The sequence below is a fragment of the Pygocentrus nattereri genome, chromosome 28 (genome assembly GCF_015220715.1).
Source record: "Pygocentrus nattereri isolate fPygNat1 chromosome 28, fPygNat1.pri, whole genome shotgun sequence".
Lineage (NCBI taxonomy): Eukaryota > Metazoa > Chordata > Actinopteri > Characiformes > Serrasalmidae > Pygocentrus > Pygocentrus nattereri.
The window spans coordinates 3,937,137-3,959,026 of NC_051238.1; the positions used below are offsets into that span (position 1 = coordinate 3,937,137).

General features: G+C 41.4%; 1 protein-coding gene across 1 annotated transcript in view; it reads right to left on the reverse strand.

The window, feature by feature from the left end:
* Positions 1 to 376: 376 nt before the first annotated feature.
* Positions 377 to 21,890, reverse strand: part of fsd1 (fibronectin type III and SPRY domain containing 1) — a 28,453-nt gene continuing 6,939 nt past the window's right edge. Inside the window, exons 5-13 of the mRNA XM_017725462.2 lie at positions 19,692 to 19,714; positions 17,473 to 17,594; positions 15,614 to 15,823; positions 9,891 to 9,989; positions 7,994 to 8,147; positions 6,632 to 6,714; positions 3,766 to 4,017; positions 2,935 to 3,023; positions 377 to 2,300 (exon numbers count right to left, since the gene is read on the reverse strand). Of these exons, the coding sequence (XP_017580951.1) occupies positions 2,190 to 2,300; positions 2,935 to 3,023; positions 3,766 to 4,017; positions 6,632 to 6,714; positions 7,994 to 8,147; positions 9,891 to 9,989; positions 15,614 to 15,823; positions 17,473 to 17,594; positions 19,692 to 19,714 (1,143 nt within the window). The 3' untranslated portion in view covers positions 377 to 2,189. The remainder of the gene's footprint in view (positions 2,301 to 2,934; positions 3,024 to 3,765; positions 4,018 to 6,631; positions 6,715 to 7,993; positions 8,148 to 9,890; positions 9,990 to 15,613; positions 15,824 to 17,472; positions 17,595 to 19,691; positions 19,715 to 21,890) is intronic.

A 21,890-nucleotide genomic window follows, 5' to 3' on the forward strand; every position in this document is an offset into this window, starting at 1 on the left:
CTCCATTGACTTCCAATAAAAGCTAAAAATATGTTTCCTTTTTGGAGATATGATGCTTTGTTCGGGCAGCATTTCGCTACTGTCATATAGTCAATGCTGTTTTCAGCATCATTATGTCAAAATTACACCAAGACCTCAACAACTAAATATCAAAGGTTGTCCACTCTTTCCCTTCATTCCAGCTTCCGTTCTTTTCAGGAGCCTCACTTTCAGCTCCTCAAAGAATCTACAGACACGCCTCCAAAGTTCAGTCTGAGAAGCTGGTTGATGATTTTCTGAACTAATCAATCCCATTCAGTGGTGTTGAGGTCTGGACTCTGGGGTGGTCAGTCCATCGTCCAGCTTCTTTGTTTGACGTGTCCGTCTCCTTTTCTCAGTGAGGTTCTTCTTGATCAGCTACACATCCTTTCAGACCCACAGCGCTGAGTGGTCTTCTCACAGTGGAAGGATGGACAGAAACACCTGTGGATGTTTTCAGATCTGAAGCAGCTTGATGTTCTCCTCCCTCTGAGAGATCAAAGCTGACGGTGTTTCAACGCTGTTTATCTGATGGTGTTTTTGGTGTCTACATAATGTTAGTGATTCTTTTTGCAAACAGCTCTTGCTGGAGGACACGGCTGAAACATGTTTGGTTTTAAGATTGTGAGGATGGAGGAGTGAAACAGGTTCAGTAGGTGCGCAAAAGGAACGAGTGAACAAATTAAACACTGATAGTTTTGATATGTTTTGATATTTAAGTGTTGAAGCTTGTGTAATTTTCCGTTCAGTGTTCAGTTTTTTTCTGACAGTGAAAAATGGACTGGAAACTAAATAAACATATGGGTGGTCTCTGCAGTTTGTACAACTGGCATAGGATCCTTAACCTGATCATTTGGCCGATTCAGCGACCAACCGCTGTGATTCAGGCCCAATCCCATCCTTATTTTTATCCCTACCCCTTCTCACCTTGCCCCTTGGATTTGAGTTATAAGGGGTAGTGGTTGAAATCTTCCTCTATGAAATGTAGGTGCAGGGACAGCAGAGGAGGGGAAAGTTCAGCTCCTCACTGCTGGGCTTTAGTTACATTTAGGGAATCATATGCCTTCAAAGAGGGCGGCAATTATTTATTATCACGATTATTTGAATTCTCCTGTTCCACCTTAAATGGTGCAGCAGTTATATTCTGGTGCCTCTGACGTCAGAACCACTTAAGGCGGAACGGGAAAGTATGGTAGCTAGCTACCAAAACATCAGCAAACTACTAGCAATTTTTGTGCTTGTTATGTAGAAAATGGTCATAAAACTCAGGCATTAAACTAAGGTAACAATAGTTACTGTAATATTTAACAGAGAAAATCCTCACATTTGTGGGTTTCTTTGGTCTTCTGTTCAGCCGTCTTGTCGGTCTTTCTTTTTTCTGATAATACTCTGCTTGAAGTCTCTGAAAAACCACAGTTTGGAGGGCCATATAGCCCTAACACTTCGCCCTAACCCTCTATCTCAAAAAAAAAACAAAAATTGGGACCCCTACCCCTCGACGTGAATGGGCCAAACGGAGGGCTAAGGGCTCAGTGGTTGGGGTGAGGTGTGAGATGGGATTGGGCCATAATTTACTCCCTATGGAACATTATGTAATGGCACAAATCTGTCACGTTTTGTCATGTTAGCTCTGCTTAGATGTGTCTATTCGGCTTGGCGCACAACGCAGTATCAGCTGCTTGAGTCGCCACATTCTCACACACTCAGTCAAAAACACAGACGAGATTATTAGTTAACTATTTAAATACCTGATTAATTAAACCTAGACAAGCCAGAGATGGCATAACTGTATATTCGAATAAGCACACCCAACCCTAATGAAATTGTCACACTTTTGAGGTGAAATTCCAACTTGTCGGGAGCTGGAATAAAAAGAAAAACTCTTACAGGAGAATGCAGTGCCATGTTCTGGCCTGCAGTGATTCACGCAACTCACTGGCTGTTTGTGAAGCACGCTTGTCCATGGCTGGAGTCAGAAAGCTAAAGGCACAGGAAGCTGAGCTGCAGGATGCCACAGCTCTCTCACCAGGGCCAGATGCATTGTGGGTGGGATGGACTACCAGGCATGTTCCAGTTCAGGCGACTGGTCACTTCAGTTGCTAAAAGCCTGAGCTCCAGGCCACAGTTCTACAGCGGTGTAGGGGTCTGGCAGAGGCTGGAGTGATGGAAGGTTAGGTGAGGCTGGCGTTAGAGCTGCTGGTGTTGCTGTTCCTTTTCTGCCCACACTGGACGATGCTGGGCACCTGCAGCCCTGTCTGCACAGAGAAGCTCCCGTTCCACACCTACAGGGGGCGACAAAGGGAATTGCTGATACAAGGGCTGACAGCAAAGAACTAAAAAAAAAAAAGGCTTTTAAAAAACAAACCAGTTTTAGGCAATGACCACCAATCCTGCTTCTGGAGATCTACTTTACAACCTTTAGGAGAAGGTCTGGCTGCAGGCATGCACTCTCTGCCAGCCGATTGATGACGTCAGTGTCGCTCTGCCACCAGAGTTTTTGTCAGTTTTATGAGGAAAAGCAGCGAAACGCTTACTGTTTCGATTCCCTCAGCCAACAGTACATGGCTGAAGTGCCCTTGAGCAAGACACCTAACTCCCCGGGCGCAGTGGATAGGGCTGCCCACTGCCCACTGTGCTCACTGCCCACTAGTATGTGGGTGTTTCACTGCACAAATGGGTTAAATGCGGAGGTCTAATTCTTCTGTGTGCAAACACAATCTTTCTGAATTCTATTAACTCCGTCATACTGATAATAACGTAATTAAATCTGGAAAGAAAATATAACCAGCCACGACGATATGTCGGATTTATTAGCAGGGGAAAAAAAAAGCCTAACGTTACTGCGGAAACTCATGAAAGCCAAGCTGAAGACCATTAGAAGTGGTTATCAAAACCTGTAATATACTGCAGTCTCACCATGAAGGCTGGAATGACCGGCTGCTGGAACTTGGTCCTAAAAGTATGCATGAGTGTTTTGGTTCTGGCGTTGTAGAATGACAGAGTGCCTGGGAAAAAAATAGGAAATCACACCCATACAATGAAATGCATTACTGTCAATTTCCAAATCTTAGACCTAGCACACACTCTACACTCTTAAAAAAGATGGTTCTTCAAGGGTTCTGTAAAGGGGATAAAGGGTTCTTTCCATGATTAAACAGCTCTTTAGGTTGATGGAAAATGTGCATGACTGTGTCATGGACGGTTCTACATAGAACCTTTTTGAAAATGGGTCTATATAGCACCCAACAGGGTTCTTCTATTGTTAAAGGTTTGACACATTCTCCATCAATGTAAAGATAACTTTCATGATGCAACGAACCCTTTAATCATACAAAGGGTTCTTTGAGTGTTCATGGTTCTATATAGAACCATTTTCTTTACTAAAGAACCCCTAAAAATAAATCTTTTGAGAGTGTATTGTAGAGTGTCTACTCTAGTTCACATAGTCCAGCTCACATAATCAGCTCAAAAGATATGCAGAGTTTAACCCCCTTAAATTCTAGCAGTCTGTCGGTTCACTCAAAATTCACAGTAAATGCCAAATAATTCAAGTAGGTAGTGAAACATTCATAGTAGATACTGAACAATTCAGTATAGTTTCTAAATAATTTACAGTAAATACTGAGTAACTCCTAGTAGATACTGAATAATTGCTAATAGTTACTGAATAATAAATCTTTACATTAATATCTGAATAATAAACCTGCTTAATTTGAGTAAAACAGGGATTAAAGCAGGTCCTCTCACCCTCGTCGTAGTTGCAGTAGATGCCGATGCGGTCAGGGATGGGGCAGTCTAGTGTGCGGGCCTTGTTGTTGTGCTTGGCTGTGAGGCTCTGCTGGAGCCAGTTGTTCAGGTGGACGCACCAGGACGCACTGGTCTTCCCCAGCTGGTCAAATCGGCCCAGAGAGCGCAGCGCTATGCCAGCGGCGAAGGTTTTACTCTCCTTATCAAACCTCACCTCCCAGTACTGCTGTCCTGCGTCTATCATAGTGTCAGCTGTGAACAACAGGCAGGAGATAGAAACAGTCAATGGGTTCAAATGGGTAGGAAACATGGCGATACAGATGCACTCCCCAGTCTATACTGTCCAGTCAAATTGCCTGTTTTGAGGCAAAGTCAATCAGAACAGACTTCATTTATATATCGCTGCAGTCAGGACAAAATCTCGTATCTCCAGTTTATCACATAATTTGAACATGGCTGTCACCTTTTACATTGTCTGTAAATTTTGTGATGATTGGACTAAAAGAAGCGGCTCAGAATGACTTAGAATAAAGTCTGAATTCCATTAAAAGTATATTTTTTCCTTCTTCTGTAAAGTTACTGTTTTGGAGATAAAAGCTTTATATATCTATATCTATACACACACACACACACACACACACACACACACACACACAAACACCACTTTATTAGGTACACCTGTTCAGTTGCTTAATAAATAGCCAATAATCAGCCAATCACACGGTCGCAACTCACTGCATTTAGGCATGTAGACAACTTGCTGAAGACAACTTGCTGAAGTGCAGGCCGAGCATCAGAACGGGGAAGAAAGGGGATTTAAGGGGCTTTGAACGTGGCGTGGTTGTTGGTGCCAGACGGGCTGGTCTGAGTATTTCAGAAACTGCTGATCTACTGGGATTTTCACACACAACCATCTCTAGGGTTTACAGAGAACGGTCCAAATAAGAGGAAATATCCAGTGAGCGGTCAGTCGTGTGGACGAAAATGCCTTGTTGATGTGAGAGGTCAGAGGAGAATGGGCAGACTGGTTCCAGATGATAGAAAGGCAGCAGGAACTCAAAGAACCACTTGTTACAACCAAGGAATGCAGAACACCGTCTCTGACCACACAACACGTCGAACCCTGAAGAAGATGGGCTACAGCAGCAGAAGACCACACCAGGTGCCGCTCCTGTCAGCTAAGATCAGGAAACTGAGACTAAAATTCGCACGGGCTCACCAAAATTGGACAACAGAAGACTGAAAAAAACGTTGCCTCGTCTGACGAGTCTCGATTTCAGCTGCGACGTTCAGACGGTCGGGTCAGAATTTGGCGTAAACAACATGAAAGCATGGATCCATCCTGCGCTGTATCAGCGGTTCAGGCTGGTGGTGGTGGTCTGATGGTGTGGGGGATATTTCCTTGGCACACTTTGGGCCCCTTAGTACCAATTGAGCATCGTTTAAACACCACAGCCTACCTGAGTATTGTTGCTGACCATGTCCATCCCTTTATGACCAGTGTACCCATCTTCTGATGGCTACTTCCAGCAGGATAATGCACCATGTCACAGAGCTCATATCATCTCAAACTGGTTTCTGGAACATGGCAATGAGTTCACTGGACTCCAGTGGCCTCCACAGTCACCAGATCTCAGTCCAGTAGAGCACCTTTGGGATGTGGTGGACCTGGAGATTCTCATCACAGATGTGCAGCCGACAAATCTGCAGCAGCTGCGTGACGCTATATGACGTCAATATGGACCAAAATCTCTGAGGAGCGTTTCCAACACCTTGTTGAAAGTACCCCACGAAGAATTAAGACAGTTCTGAAGGCAAAAGGTGGTCGAACCTTTTACTAGCAAGGTGTACCTAATAAAGTGGCCGGTGAGTGTGTATATATATGTATAGCTGCTGTCAGAGGAAAACCTTGTATCTCCATTTTTCAGTTTTTGACATCATTTGAAAATGCCTGTTGTTCTTTAAATTTTATGTCAATTTCATGATGAATGAACCAAAGGAAACAACCCAAACCTCCATACAAACAGCTTAAGATGGCTTCAGTGAGAAAATCAAACTGCATGCATTATTAGAAAGCAATCAAAATTAGTCCTGTTTACCGGATATAGCGCAATGCAGTGTGTTAAAATTCAATAAAAATAGTTGCTTTTATAGTTTATGCCAGTGTTTCAAGTGCGGCACTACTGGTGCAATGATGCACATCCTGTATTGTGAAAATGTCTTAAAATATCTGAATGTCATCTTCAGAAACATGTTTTGTTTTGGCTGAATGCATCTGGGATACAGGGAGGTAAACCATGTAAATTTGATTTTAGGTCAAACTTTCGCTTTAAGCTGCAAGACACTATTCTGAACTGTAAACCCTTAAAGGGCCCATATCACAGAAAACTGAACTGTCCCTGTTTTTGTTTTTTTTATTTTTATTAAAAGAGTATGTAAACAATATAAAAGTTTCTAAACACTTCCCAGTCCATATATGGAACTGAAGCAGCAGAAACAGCTCATTTTGCATTAATTGCTTCTGTGATGTCACAAAAAAATATCCATGTATTCCACCCTACAGCTACAGCTTAGCACCACCCATTCACACTGAAGTAAAAACAGACTATTTAATTCTAAAGGATAAAGAAATGTTGGAAAATATTCACGCAGACGATATTTATGGCTGTTTTTGGTACATAAAGTGACTGGAGTCAAAATACGTGAGCAAGCCAATAAACCAACTCGGTCCACAGAACGCATGAAACTCTGTTGTGCAGTACTCACAGCATTAAAACTGCTACTAGAAGTGATGCTGCTTTCTCGTTTGTCCTTTTCCAAGGATCTTATTAGTATGGATGAAGAGAAGTTTCCCCTCCAAACTCACCTAGAACCGTGTAGGACTCTGCTGTGAAGCGATCGCGACCCACCCGAGCAGATGGCGCTCTCTTCGGAGACATCATGGCCGTTCTGAGGAGAGGAACGCATAATGAAAAGTCAAACAGTGGAGCAATGCAGATCAAATGGATAAAAACAGGCAGGGCTTTAACATGGCTGCTGACAATGTTCTGCACTTTTGTCCATGTTTCTAGACATCAGTGTGTGGCACAGCATCAGAAACCACATAATCAAGTCTCTTATCTAACCAAATCTGTCGTATTAAACAGCTCCGCATGGTTTGAGCCAAGTGTGTGGTGATTTAGGCAGTTAGCAACTTGCTAGCTGGTGGGATATAGGCGTCCGTTGATTGTTGGCATTAGCCTCAGAGCTACAGTGCAAAACTAAAAACACACTTCAGAAACTTCAGACTGATTGACTACATTTGCATTACTCGTTAAAAGACCAATAACCTAGTTTTTTCCCCATTTTTGGTCCATTCAAGATGTTTGTGTAGTTTTACGTATTTAATTCAATTTCACTTTTCTAACCCCTTTCGATTAAAGTCTTTTTATTACCGTGCCTTTAAGACTGATGTGTTTCATTGAGCTTTATTCTGATTGGCTGCCCTGCATTTTGACTTATAAATCGAGCATGAATAAGTGGGGCTAAGCTGCTGAAGCCTGAATACATCACCCAAACACTGAACTCAGGCTACGTTCACATTACCAGGCTGAAGTGGCACTAATTCAGATTTTTTGCCATAATGTGACTCAGATCTGGTGTTTTCAGGGCTGTGTGGACACAAATCTGATCTTTCCAAATCCGACCTGAGACACTTTCATATGCGGTCCTAGATCAGTTACGGATCTGATTCGTGGCCCTGTGACCTTAACGTCTGGCTCTAATAATGAAGCTGAGAGCTGATCAGAGTTAATGATCTTCTCAGCGAAGCTCGTTCAGCTCGTTAGTTTGTGCTGATGATGCAGTGATTCAGTCACGTGACGTTACTGAGTAGGAGGAGCTCATGAGGGTCATTTCAGGAGCCGGTTCATCACATTAATGACGGATTTGAGTCTCTTACCTAAACGAGTGTGAACCATCGAGTCAGAGAGATCAGATCTGAGCAAAAAATCTGATTTGAGCAACGAGGCTTGTAATGTGAACGCAGCTCTAGTGCCCTAACATGGCCTATATAGACTGTATTCATATATGGACTGAGAACAAATAGTATATTCTGAAAAACTGTTTACGTACTACATCTCACATTTCTATTAAAAAAGAAGAACAGAATATTAGTTTTTCCATGATATGGGCCCTTTAAACTCTCTGTAGGGCGGTTTGTAGATGTGGTAAAACTGGGGAAGCAGACCTGGCGGGGGAGTGCATGGGGGAGCTGGTTCGGTTCTTGTCTTTGCGGATGTCTTGAACCGGAACCTTTCCTCCGCTGCTGTCCCACTCTACGCTCAAATCCTCCACCTTCAGGTTCTGGTGGGATGAACCTGCGTCCAACTTGAAAACAAAAGCTGTTTGGAGAAAGACAGAAAGTCGTAAAGTTCAGCTTAAAAGTGAAAATCCGCTCTACTTGACAAAATCGACCTTCCACTGTTTAAACATTAATGTTTACATCTGAACTCCGTTCTAAAGAAATGTACGCTTCCTGACTTTCTGAGACTTTGTTTTATGACAGTACAGAGACGTTTTTGGCCTAAACTTATTTGTAATATTCATTCATGGAGGAGGAACAGGAGAGACAGAATAGGTGTATATATATATATATATATATATATATATATATATATATATATATATATATATATATATACATACATACCTATAAATATATACGCACACACACACAGATCAGGCGTAACATCCTGACCACCTCCTCGTTTCTACCCTCACTGTCCACTTTATCAGCTCCACTTACTGTATAGCTGCACTCTGTAGTTCTACAGTTACAGACTGTAGTCCATCTGTTTCTCTGATGCTCTGTTACCCTGTTCTTCAGTGGTCAGGACCCCCATGGACCCTCACAGAGCAGGTACTATTTGGGTGGTGGATCATTCTCAGCGCTGCAGTAACACTGATGTGGTGGTGGTGTGTTAGTGTGTGTTGCGCTGGTCTGAGTGGATCAGACACAGCAGTGCTGCTGGAGTTTTTAAACACCTCAGTGTCGCTGCTGGACTGAGCAACACAAACTGTGCAGCAGCAGATGAGCTGTCGTCTCTGACTTTACATCTACAAGGTGGACTGACTAATAGAGTGGACAGTGAGTTCACACAGTGTTTAAACACTCCAGCAGCACCGCTGTCTGATCCACTCAGACCAGCACAACACACACTAATACACCACCACCACGTCAGTGTTACTGCAGTGCTGAGAATGATCCACCACCCAAACAGTACCTGCTCTGTGAGGGTCCATGGGGGTCCTGACCACTGAAGAACAGGGTAACAGAGTATCAGAGAAACAGATGGACTACAGTCTGTAACTGTAGAACTACAGAGTGCAGCTATACAGTAAGTGGAGCTGATAAAGTGGACAGTGAGGGTAGAAACAAAAAGATAACATGCAGGTTGTTGTGAGGCAAAATAGTCCTCAAAGAGAAGTTTTGTAGATTTTCCACTATTTTCCATCATCAACATTCCATATAAACTCAGAGTGTTGTAGTCATGGTGACCCCTGGTTCCTATCACCACCACTGTAAAGAAATCTGAGTCTTGTATTAAGTCTTGAGTCTCAACCAGCGAATAATGTAGATGTTTTTAAAAAATGGATGGAATAAATAAAATAAAAATTTACATTTTTATATAAATTTGCAGTTTTGCCTTAAGATTTGGTCACGTAAATTTATATGGACAAACCAAAATATACCCTGGAGAATAAGAGGCTAAACTATGCATGTGAACTTCAGGCTCGCCCCAGTCAGGACATTTATATGTGTTAATAATACGTGATAAAATATATAAGGAAACTGACATATCTGTTACTTTAACCTGTGTATTTTTCAACCAATAAATCCTGAAGCCTTTTTTTTTTTAAATAAAATGCAGTGCCGTGTTGAATGTTGTGCTTGGGCAAGTCTGTAATTGTAGGCAGTCAACCATTACTCACACACGGGCTGTGGTTGGTTACTGGTCTTAAGAATTTGCCACACTAGCTCAAGCACTATGCGTGACTGCTGTCTTCAGCACATCAGCTCACATGTTTTACCCTCAGTCAATAACATCATGCCCCATTGGCCTTTATGGGTATGGGTGTCTTACCATGTGTTTCCAGAGTAACCGGCTCAGAGAACTCTCCAGCCACAGCCTTGTTACACGCCTTCACCCGGAAGGTCATGTAGCGCGTATCAAACCGAAGGCCTGCACGAACACACAAACACAGTAATTACACAGGGGATGGTCACGGTGGTGAAGACTGACTTACCAGCCAATAACAGAGGCCAGCCAATGTAAATACATACTGGTAAACATCACATCCACCACCTTATATGTAGGCTGATTACTGATATGACCTACAGCCAAGACAATGCAGGATATCTGATGTGTTACACAATATCGTATGCAAAGTTTGAGCACCCCAATGAAATTACATGTTTTGTTCAGTGAAGTGGAAAAAAAAAAAGTTAACACATCCTCCACAGTATGGCTGCATGATATTGACATAAAATGCAACATTTGATAAAGCTGTCGGATTACAATTACAATTACAATACGAGAAGTGTAACTATTAAAATAATGTGTCTCTGGCTGGACGTAACGCAAGTGCAGACACTGGGATGCACTTTGGGATCTGTGAACAGAAATCTAACTAATCTCTCTTTAAACAAACAGCAAAATATAAAATATTAAAAGCATTGTTTATTATTCTGCAAAATGAAAAGAAATAAAACACTTTCGGCATTACTTTCGGCACAACTGCGAGCACATTTTTCGTGTGCTGAGAAACAGCATTATCTCAACAGCTTTTTCCTATAAAAGCTACAAAACCAAATAAATGTGTTTTTTTTATTCAGGCACACAATAACAAATACATATTCTTGTTTCATTTGATTTTTTGTTTAGTTTTTAAAGACTGTGGCTTCAGACACACCGGTTTGTGTTTAGTTTAAAAGTAAGGTTGTTCTTGCTTTTGGTTTGACACCGTGTTCCTAGGTGGTCTGGGACTCTTATTCTGAAGGATTCTGAGGGCTTAAGTAGCCCAGCTGGCTAACAGAAAAACAGTAGAGCCTGAGCAGCCTGTGTGCCGTGTGTTTCCCCTTTGCTGCAGCTGTTTTAAGTTAAATTTGCATTAAAGCTGAGTTATGGGGACATGTTAAGGTCTCAGTGTGTGTTTTGTAGTTGAATTTCCTTTAAAGCTGAGTTATGGGGCATTTAAAGCTGAGTTATGGGACATTTAAAGCTGAGTTATGGGGACATTTAAAGCTGAGTTATGGGGACATTTAAAGCGGAGTTATGGGGACATTTAAAGCGGAGTTATGGGGACATTTAAAGCTGAGTTATGGGGACATTTAAAGCTGAGCTATGGGGACATTTAAAGCTGAGCTATGGGGACATTTTAAGGTCTCAGTGTGTGTTTTGTAGTTGAATTTCCATTAAAGCTGAGCTATGGGGACATTTAAAGCTGAGTTATGGGACATTTAAAGCTGAGTTATGGGGACATTTAAAGCTGAGTTATGAGGACATTTAAAGCTGAGTTATGGGGACATGTTAAGGTCTCAGTGTGTGTTTTGTAGTTGAATTTCCTTTAAAGCTGAGTTATGGGGCATTTAAAGCTGAGTTATGGGGACATTTAAAGCTGAGTTATGGGGACATTTAAAGCTGAGTTATGGGGACATTTAAAGCTGAGTTATGGGGACATGTTAAGGTCTCAGTGTGTGTTTTGTAGTTGAATTTCCTTTAAAGCTGAGTTATGGGGACATGTTAAGGTCTCAGTGTGTGTTTTGTAGTTGAATTTCCATTAAAGCTGAGTTATGGGGACATTTAAAGCTGAGTTATGGGGACATTTAAAGCTGAGTTATGGGGACATTTAAAGCTGAGTTATGGGACATTTAAAGCTGAGCTATGGGGCATTTAAAGCTGAGTTATGGGGACATTTAAAGCTGAGTTATGGAACATTTAAAGCTGAGCTATGGGGCATTTAAAGCTGAGTTATGGGGACATTTAAAGCTGAGTTATGGGGACATTTAAAGCTGAGTTATGGGGACATTTAAAGCTGAGTTATGGGGACCTTTTAAGGTCTCAGTGTGTGTTTTGTAGTTGAATTTCCATTAAAGCTGAGTTGTGGGGACATTTAAAGCTGAGTTATGGGGACATTTAAAGCTGAGTTATGGGACATTTAAAGCTGAGTTATGGGGACCTTTTAAGGTCTCAGTGTGTGTTTTGTAGTTGAATTTCCATTAAAGCTGAGTTATGGGGACATTTAAAGCTGAGTTATGGGGACATTTAAAGCTGAGTTATGGGGACATTTAAAGCTGAGTTATGGGGACATTTAAAGCTGAGCTATGGGACATTTAAAGCTGAGTTATGGGGACATTTAAAGCTGAGTTATGGGGACCTTTTAAGTTCTCAGTGTGTGTTTTGTAGTTGAATTTCCATTAAAGCTGAGTTATGGGGACATTTAAAGCTGAGTTATGGGGACATTTAAAGCTGAGTTATGGGGACATTTAAAGCTGAGTTATGGGGACCTTTTAAGGTCTCAGTGTGTGTTTTGTAGTTGAATTTCCATTAAAGCTGAGTTATGGGGACATTTAAAGTTGAGTTATGGGGACATTTAAAGCTGAGTTATGGGGACATTTAAAGCTGAGTTATGGGGCATTTAAAGCTGAGTTATGGGGACATTTAAAGCTGAGTTATGGGGACATTTAAAGCTGAGTTATGGGGACATTTAAAGCTGAGTTATGGGGACCTTTTAAGGTCTCAGTGTGTGTTTTGTAGTTGAATTTCCATTAAAGCTGAGTTATGGGGACATTTAAAGCTGAGTTATGGGGACATTTAAAGCTGAGTTATGGGACATTTAAAGCTGAGTTATGGGGACATTTAAAGCTGAGTTATGGGGACCTTTTAAGGTCTCAGTGTGTGTTTTGTAGTTGAATTTCCATTAAAGCTGAGTTGTGGGGACATTTAAAGCTGAGTTATGGGACATTTAAAGCTGAGTTATGGGGACATTTAAAGCTGAGTTATGGGACATTTAAAGCTGAGTTATGGGGACCTTTTAAGGTCTCAGTGTGTGTTTTGTAGTTGAATTTCCATTAAAGCTGAGTTATGGGGACATTTAAAGCTGAGTTATGGGGACATTTAAAGCTGAGTTATGGGGACATTTAAAGCTGAGTTATGGGACATTTAAAGCTGAGCTATGGGGCATTTAAAGCTGAGTTATGGGACATTTAAAGCTGAGTTATGGGACATTTAAAGCTGAGCTATGGGGCATTTAAAGCTGAGTTATGGGACATTTAAAGCTGAGTTATGGGGACATTTAAAGCTGAGTTATGGGGACATTTAAAGCTGAGTTATGGGGACATTTAAAGCTGAGCTATGGGGACATTTAAAGCTGAGTTATGGGGACATTTAAAGCTGAGTTATGGGGACATTTAAAGCTGAGCTATGGGGACATTTAAAGCTGAGTTATGGGGACCTTTTGAGGTCTCAGTGTGTGTTTTGTAGTTGAATTTCCATTAAAGCTGAGTTATGGGGACATTTAAAGCTGAGTTATGGGGACATTTAAAGCTGAGTTATGGGGACATTTAAAGCTGAGTTATGGGACATTTAAAGCTGAGTTATGGGGACATTTAAAGCTGAGTTATGGGGACCTTTTAAGGTCTCAGTGTGTGTTTTGTAGTTGAATTTCCATTAAAGCTGAGTTATGGGGACATTTAAAGCTGAGTTATGGGGACATTTAAAGCTGAGTTATGGGGACCTTTTAAGGTCTCAGTGTGTGTTTTGTAGTTGAATTTCCATTAAAGCTGAGTTGTGGGGACATTTAAAGCTGAGTTATGGGGACATTTAAAGCTGAGTTATGGGGACATTTAAAGCTGAGTTATGGGACATTTAAAGCTGAGTTATGGGGACCTTTTAAGGTCTCAGTGTGTGTTTTGTAGTTGAATTTCCATTAAAGCTGAGTTATGGGGACATTTAAAGCTGAGTTATGGGGACATTTAAAGCTGAGTTATGGGGACATTTAAAGCTGAGTTATGGGGACATTTAAAGCTGAGCTATGGGACATTTAAAGCTGAGCTATGGGACATTTAAAGCTGAGTTATGGGGACATTTAAAGCTGAGTTATGGGGACCTTTTAAGTTCTCAGTGTGTGTTTTGTAGTTGAATTTCCATTAAAGCTGAGTTATGGGGACATTTAAAGCTGAGTTATGGGGACATTTAAAGCTGAGTTATGGGGACATTTAAAGCTGAGTTATGGGGACATTTAAAGCTGAGTTATGGGGACATTTAAAGCTGAGTTATGGGGACCTTTTAAGGTCTCAGTGTGTGTTTTGTAGTTGAATTTCCATTAAAGCTGAGTTATGGGGACATTTAAAGTTGAGTTATGGGGACATTTAAAGCTGAGTTATGGGGACATTTAAAGCTGAGTTATGGGGACATTTAAAGCTGAGTTATGGGGCATTTAAAGCTGAGTTATGGGGACATTTAAAGCTGAGTTATGGGGACATTTAAAGCTGAGTTATGGGGACATTTAAAGCTGAGTTATGGGGACCTTTTAAGGTCTCAGTGTGTGTTTTGTAGTTGAATTTCCATTAAAGCTGAGTTATGGGGACATTTAAAGCTGAGTTATGGGGACATTTAAAGCTGAGTTATGGGACATTTAAAGCTGAGTTATGGGGACATTTAAAGCTGAGTTATGGGGACCTTTTAAGGTCTCAGTGTGTGTTTTGTAGTTGAATTTCCATTAAAGCTGAGTTGTGGGGACATTTAAAGCTGAGTTATGGGACATTTAAAGCTGAGTTATGGGGACATTTAAAGCTGAGTTATGGGACATTTAAAGCTGAGTTATGGGGACCTTTTAAGGTCTCAGTGTGTGTTTTGTAGTTGAATTTCCATTAAAGCTGAGTTATGGGACATTTAAAGCTGAGCTATGGGGCATTTAAAGCTGAGTTATGGGACATTTAAAGCTGAGTTATGGGACATTTAAAGCTGAGCTATGGGGCATTTAAAGCTGAGTTATGGGACATTTAAAGCTGAGTTATGGGGACATTTAAAGCTGAGTTATGGGGACATTTAAAGCTGAGTTATGGGGACATTTAAAGCTGAGCTATGGGGACATTTAAAGCTGAGTTATGGGGACATTTAAAGCTGAGTTATGGGGACATTTAAAGCTGAGCTATGGGGACATTTAAAGCTGAGTTATGGGGACCTTTTGAGGTCTCAGTGTGTGTTTTGTAGTTGAATTTCCATTAAAGCTGAGTTATGGGGACATTTAAAGCTGAGTTATGGGGACATTTAAAGCTGAGTTATGGGGACATTTAAAGCTGAGTTATGGGGACATTTAAAGCTGAGTTATGGGACATTTAAAGCTGAGTTATGGGGACATTTAAAGCTGAGTTATGGGGACCTTTTAAGGTCTCAGTGTGTGTTTTGTAGTTGAATTTCCATTAAAGCTGAGTTGTGGGGACATTTAAAGCTGAGTTATGGGGACATTTAAAGCTGAGTTATGGGGACATTTAAAGCTGAGTTATGGGGACATTTAAAGCTGAGTTATGGGGACATGTTAAGGTCTCAGTGTGTGTTTCGTAGTTGAATTTCCATTAAAGCTGAGCTTTGGGGACATCTGTATGTATGAGGTCATTAGATCTTTTCTGTCATCGCTGCTCTAGCAATGCGTTTATTGCGGAAATTCATATCTCAATATTGATAAGAAATACCACTAGCGGAGTCCTACGTCACAGAGAGCTTACTGGGAAACTCATTCAAACATCTAGCTGCATTCTTGTGTAGTCATAGTCTCAACAGAGTGAGTAGTAGTAGTGCTGCTGTACCTGTCAGTGTGTACTCTGTCTCTTTAACTCCCTCCATCACCATCCAGGGGTAATCTTCTCGGGCTCTGGGCGGTCCCTCATGGTTGGTCCGCCGGTACTCAAGGTCAAAGTGGTCGATTTTAGAGTCAGGTTCTGGTAGCGTCCACACCACAGTGACCGAATTATCACAAACCTGACACTCGGACACCTGGATCTCTGGAGTAGCAGGAACTGAAGACAGGGACAGAGGTTTTAACATCAGAGTCAATATTGAATACACACTGAGTTTATTCGATATGTTAGGAAATGATTCAACGCACATTGTACTCATCTTTCTCCCAATTTAGCTGTTGCTAATTCCCCTCTCAAGCTCAGTCCCCCTCCTCACTGCACAATACAGTACTTGTCTAAAGTTTGGACACCTACACACTTTCTTTTTTCACTATTTTCCACGTTTTAGAATTACCCTGAAGATTTTTAAAATCTGGCGTTACTACAACGACCCATTATATCACACAACACCGCTACAGCTCATGGCTCAAACATGTTAATGCAGACCAACGTTCTACTAATTAACTTTTAATGAGGCACCCACATTTTCTAGGGTGATGTGATGCACTGTTTCCCTCGGATTTGAAACATACTTGGTACTGAGCAGAAAGTGGGGCAGACAGACTGTAAAACATAAATAAATTAAAAAATATTGCACCTGCAATTTAAACTTATTTTAATAAATTGAGATTCAGGCCTGATTTTATTTTGGCCAAGACCAGAATATCCACCTTTTCTAGCTTGAGTCTTCACCCCTGAAAGCAGTGTGCCAAACAGCTGGTAAGTTGTGGTTGTGATGTCACATCACATGGAGGTTTGGCTGACTCTGATTGGTCCACCTTATCTACACGCATTTCCCAAGCTCTTTCTAGGTTTAATTCCCCCTCTTAACACTTTAAACAACATTTTTGCATGTACACACTTAGAAAAAGATGGTTCTTTTGGGTTTTTAAGGGCTATTTAGTAAAGGCAATGGTTCTATATAGAACCATAAACACTCAATGAACCCTTTGCATGCTTAAATCGTTCTTTGCACAGTGAACTGGTTCTTCAAACTGATTGAGAATGTGTTCTATATGGTTCCAAATAGAACCTTTTTGAAAAGGATATGACATTTTTGTGCTCTTCTTGTTTCAAGACTGACATTGTAACAATAGTAGAACCCTTAATGCTATACAGAACCATATACAACATATTCTCCATCATTGTGAAGAATCACTTCACTATGCAAGAAACCATTAAAGCAAGAAAATGCAATACAAATATAAATAACACTAAGAGAGTTTGATCTAATGTCAGTCCATACAGTCTATATACGGATAAATAACACTAAGAGATCTTTATTAACAGGGTACATTTATTCCTTTATGTCTTCTTTGAGTGATGTTTTCCTGTTAAACTACAGAAACTGATGTTCTGATCTGGTGCTTATTTGCTCTGTAGAAGGACTCATACCTGTACTATGAACACAGCAATGAAATGTCATGATATTAAGTTAGACATTCACTTTAAGCTGTGTTCATTCTTTTTTTCATTTCTTCTTCTTCTGCTTAGGTCTTACTTTTTCCACCTACCTCCCTCAGTTTTTTCTCTTTACCACACATTTAGCTCATTTTTTTCTTGGTTTTATCTCTCTTAATATATTTATACTTTAACACCTCTCTGAGGCGCAATCTTCCTACTGCTAACAGGAACAACTAGTACACACACACAAGAGGCTCTTTTACATACAATTTTCTCTGCCTTTTTGCATGTTGTCCTCAGTTGGGATCTTTGTGAATCTAAAAGTCACGTTAAAACTCTGAGGGTCTGTTTACTGTGAAACTGACCTGGGAGGAATTTGATGGCCTGCAGCATCTGCCTCTCCTGAGTGAAGTCCACCATCAAATGACTCATACTGTCACTGGCTTTAGCCTTTAGAGAGAGCCGAAAGGCTGGCGCCATGGTAACACTGCGCACACACACACACACACACACACACACCAAAAACAGTTCAGTACAACTTCTGAAGTCCATGAACTCATTTACTGAACATGCAGAGCAGAGTGATCAAGATGAACAGAATTTCTGATTTACACCCATCAGGCAAAACATTCTGACCACCTCCTTGTTTCTACGTTCACTGTCCATTTTATCAGCTTCACTTACTGTATAGGTGCATCCAGCAACACAGCAGTGCTGCTGGAGTTTTTAAACACTGTGTCCACTCACTGTCCACTCTATTAGACACTCCTACCCTGTCGGTCCACCTTGTAGATGTAAAGTCAGAGACGACAGCTCATCTGCTGCTGCACAGTTTGTGTTGGTCATCCTCTAGTCCTTCATCAGTGGTCACAGGACGCTGCCCACAGGACGCTGCCCACAGGACGCTGCCCACAGGACGCTGCCCACAGGACGCTGCCCACAGGACGCTGCTGGCTGGATATTTTTGGTTGGTGGACTATTCTCAGTCCAGCAGAGACGTGTGTTTAATGTGTTTAAAAACTCCAGCAGCACTGCTGTGTCTGATCCACTCAGACCAGCGCAACACACACTAACACACCACCACCACGTCAGTGTTACTGCAGTGCTGAGAATGATCCACCACCCAAACAGTACCTGCTCTGTGAGGGTCCATGGGGGTCCTGACCACTGAAGAACAGGGTAACAGAGTATCAGAGAAACAGATGGACTACAGTCTGTAACTGTAGAACTACAGAGTGCAGCTATACAGTAAGTGGAGCTGATAAAGTGGACAGTGAGTTTAGAAACAAGGAGGTGGTCAGAGTGTGACGCCTGACTGGTGAATAATAAATCAATGTAGCACAAAACACATAAAATCGAGACTAAAAAACAGCAACTAAGACGACAGAAAGTAAATTTAGCCACATACAGTGAGGATCTAGCCAGAGGAAGATGAGTGAAGAACGAGCCATGAAGAAAATGATAAGGCAGTTGCTAGCATTCAAAATGACGACAACAATGATGACGGTGTGAGAATGTGCTGCTCTAAACTCTTCACTTCTCTAAAACCAGAATCTCCCGCTGACAGTCTTAGACCACCACAGCACTGCAGTTGCATGGTTTATTTTCCCAGGTCAACTCAAAATGGCCATAATGGACAAAATATGTTGCACAGCTAAAAACAGTAGCAGCTACTATGAAGCATGATAATCTACCTGCACTTTCACCCATGTTTATATAGAGAGCCATATCTTAAATACATTTTGTATTTTCACAAACAACAAAAAATGATTAAATTATGGTAAAAAAAGAACATTATTATATAATAAACTGAAATTAGTTCTAATGATTTCTTGACTTAAAATTACTAGAAATATCTCCCTGATCACCCTAATTTGGTCACTATTTTAAACAGTAATTTTACTGAAATTTCATTCTTCATGCAGTTTATAGCTTTCTACAAATTTTTTGAAAACTATGGGATATTCGCATCATATTAAAATCATTTTATTCATGTATCTGCAAAAAAATGTGTATATTTGTTTTTATATGATTGATTAAGTGGACTGGCGACCTGTCCAGGGTGTATCCTGCCTTCCGCCCGAAGACTGCTGGGATAGACTCCAGCATCCCCCCGCGACCCTGACGGAGAAGCGACTTAGAAAATGGATGGATGGATGGATGATTGATTGATTAAGACCAGTGATTCTAAACTTTTGAACGGTAATATGTGGACAAAAGTGGGACACGGCTTCACTGTTTTTAGCTATGCTAATGCACTTTAGTCCATGTCTACAGATAATAGTGTCAGAAACCACATAAATCAATTCCATTAGAGATTATTCAAACCGTGTTTTGACTTAGGCGTGTAGTTCGCACCAAGCTAACTGGTGGACGATTAGCTTCCATTATTTGCAGCTCCAAAGCTAAAAAAGCTAAATCACTTAGCAGATCACTAACATTTGGGGTAAAGGTATCACTTTAAAAAGCTTTTCCAGAGCTCAGAAAAAGGAAACAACTAAACTGCGGAGTGCTGTGGCCCCCTAGGCTGACACGGGACACCCTGGTCTAAATACACAGCTAGGTGTGCACAGGTGTACTGTACCTATCCTTTATGTCTTTGGCCGCCTGAAAGCAGAGGAGGAAGAGAGAAGGAGGAAGAGAAAGGGGAATACAGAGGAGGGGGGAGAGAGAGAAGTGAGTCACACCGAGACACAATAAAACAATACATCAGTCATGCATGCATGGGTTAGCTGGAGAGGCAAGCAGGGACAGCAACAACCGCTGCATTGTTAGAAGCCCCAGTTACAAAACCAGAACAAACATCACACAAAAGCTGCAGCCCCATTAACTGATGCAGACATATAAGGACATCATAATAATCCTCATTTACCATAATGGGAGTCTTTATTCAAATACCTGGACATCTGAACTTATCTTAGTATTCTTTGAATTAACTCAATTTAGGTACGTGAAGCTTAAAGAACCTCCATACTTTGTTTTTTTCCCACCATTTGTGTCATTTGTTTCTATACTTTATGTTTCTTTCCAATGTCCACATGACATTTCCGCACATTTATGCATAAAAATGATCCACAATTAATTTCTACATGACTTTTTCTAACATTTCCTTATCTTTTACAATTAAACAGGCTGCTTTTGTTACCGTGCCTTTAAGACTATTACATGTAAATGACCTATATTCTGCATAACTTTAGTGTGAATGGGCGGAGCTAAACTGAAAGCTGCAGGCTGAATAGGTTGATGTATGCAAATGTGTTGGGTAGAGCTAGACGACCAATCGAAAAATAATCGAAACCGACATTCAGAACCTCTGACTAACGTAATCTTGCCCGTGTCGGTTATTTCGATTTTTTATTAATTCTTTTAATCCTTTCTCCACTCTGTGTGTTCATGTACTGTCCGTTTATAAACGTATTACCGTGCGTGCATCATGTGACTCCGCCACATTCAGTCTGCGTCTGAAGTCTAAGGCTACGTTCACACAGCAGATCAGCTGCTAAACCGACCCATAAAGATCAATCAATGCTGCATGAGGCTCATCCAGAGGTAAACAATCACGACTGTCAACGAACGCCAGTCGCTCCCGGAGGATCAGCTTCATCTTCACCAGCATCACAGGAGCCACCATGAAGCTTCACTGACTGACAGCTGGGCTCGTCACTCAGAACGTGTTCGAGCCGTAAAAAGGGCGCGGTCACTTCTTTGGTTCGCGTCCTCGGACTCTTTAAACCTCGTCCTCCTGCGGCCGCGTTTGGACGTTTCTTTCCAAATCTCTTTAAACACGGAGGTTTTGGAGTCTCTTCTGATGTTTGTACAGAAATATCAGCCCAATTGTTTATCAGGTGTCAGCAGCGTGAAATTATGACGAATGTCGAGTTGGATTGACATCAAAGTCGCGTGAATTCCAATCTGGCTTTTCAGATGATCTGCATATACAGATATACAGAGAATACTTACAGTACAAACCTTGTTGGTGAACTATGAGGGCAAAATAAACTGTTCATTAAGATTAAGTGACCCTTATTTGTCCCACAACGGGGAAATTCCACCTCCGCATTTAACCCATCCGTGAAGTGAGACACCACATACACTCTAGTGAATACACACACTAGGGGGCAGTGAGCACACTTGCCCGGAGTGGTGGGCAGCCCGATCCGCAGCGCCCGGGGAGCAGTGGGGGGTTAGGTGTCTTGCTCAAGGACACCTCAGTCATGTGCTGTCGGCTCTGGGGATCAAACTGGCGACCTTCCAGTCACGAGGCTGGTTCCCTGACCTCCAGCCCACGACTGCCCCCTAAATTAATCGTAACCAAGGAAATATTTTCAATCGTGATACTGACTTTAGGTCATATCGCCCAGCACTATTTACAAGCATCACATACAGCAGAAGCTTAGTTTCCATACATGGACTGCGTGGACTGCTGAGTGAACGGTATGCTTTGAAACTTTAGCCGTGTTTATATGCAACATCAAACTATTTTACTTCAAAAAAGTGAGGAAAGTTCAGTTTTTCATGATATCAGCCCTTCAAAACAGTCATAATACACCTAACAGGTTGCTCTGCTACTGTGCCTACAAGTTTGATAAACAGAAATGACCTCCGTTTCGATTGGCTGCCCTGGTTTGTGCCTCAGTGAAGGCGGAAGGGCTCCTTATAACTTCAGGGGCTAAGATGCTGCAGGCTAAATATGTAGACATACGTAAATGTATTTATTACAAAAACACCTCATTCAAAACGAGTCAATTCTGCAACCACGTTTCCAAACATGGACTGCAAGGTC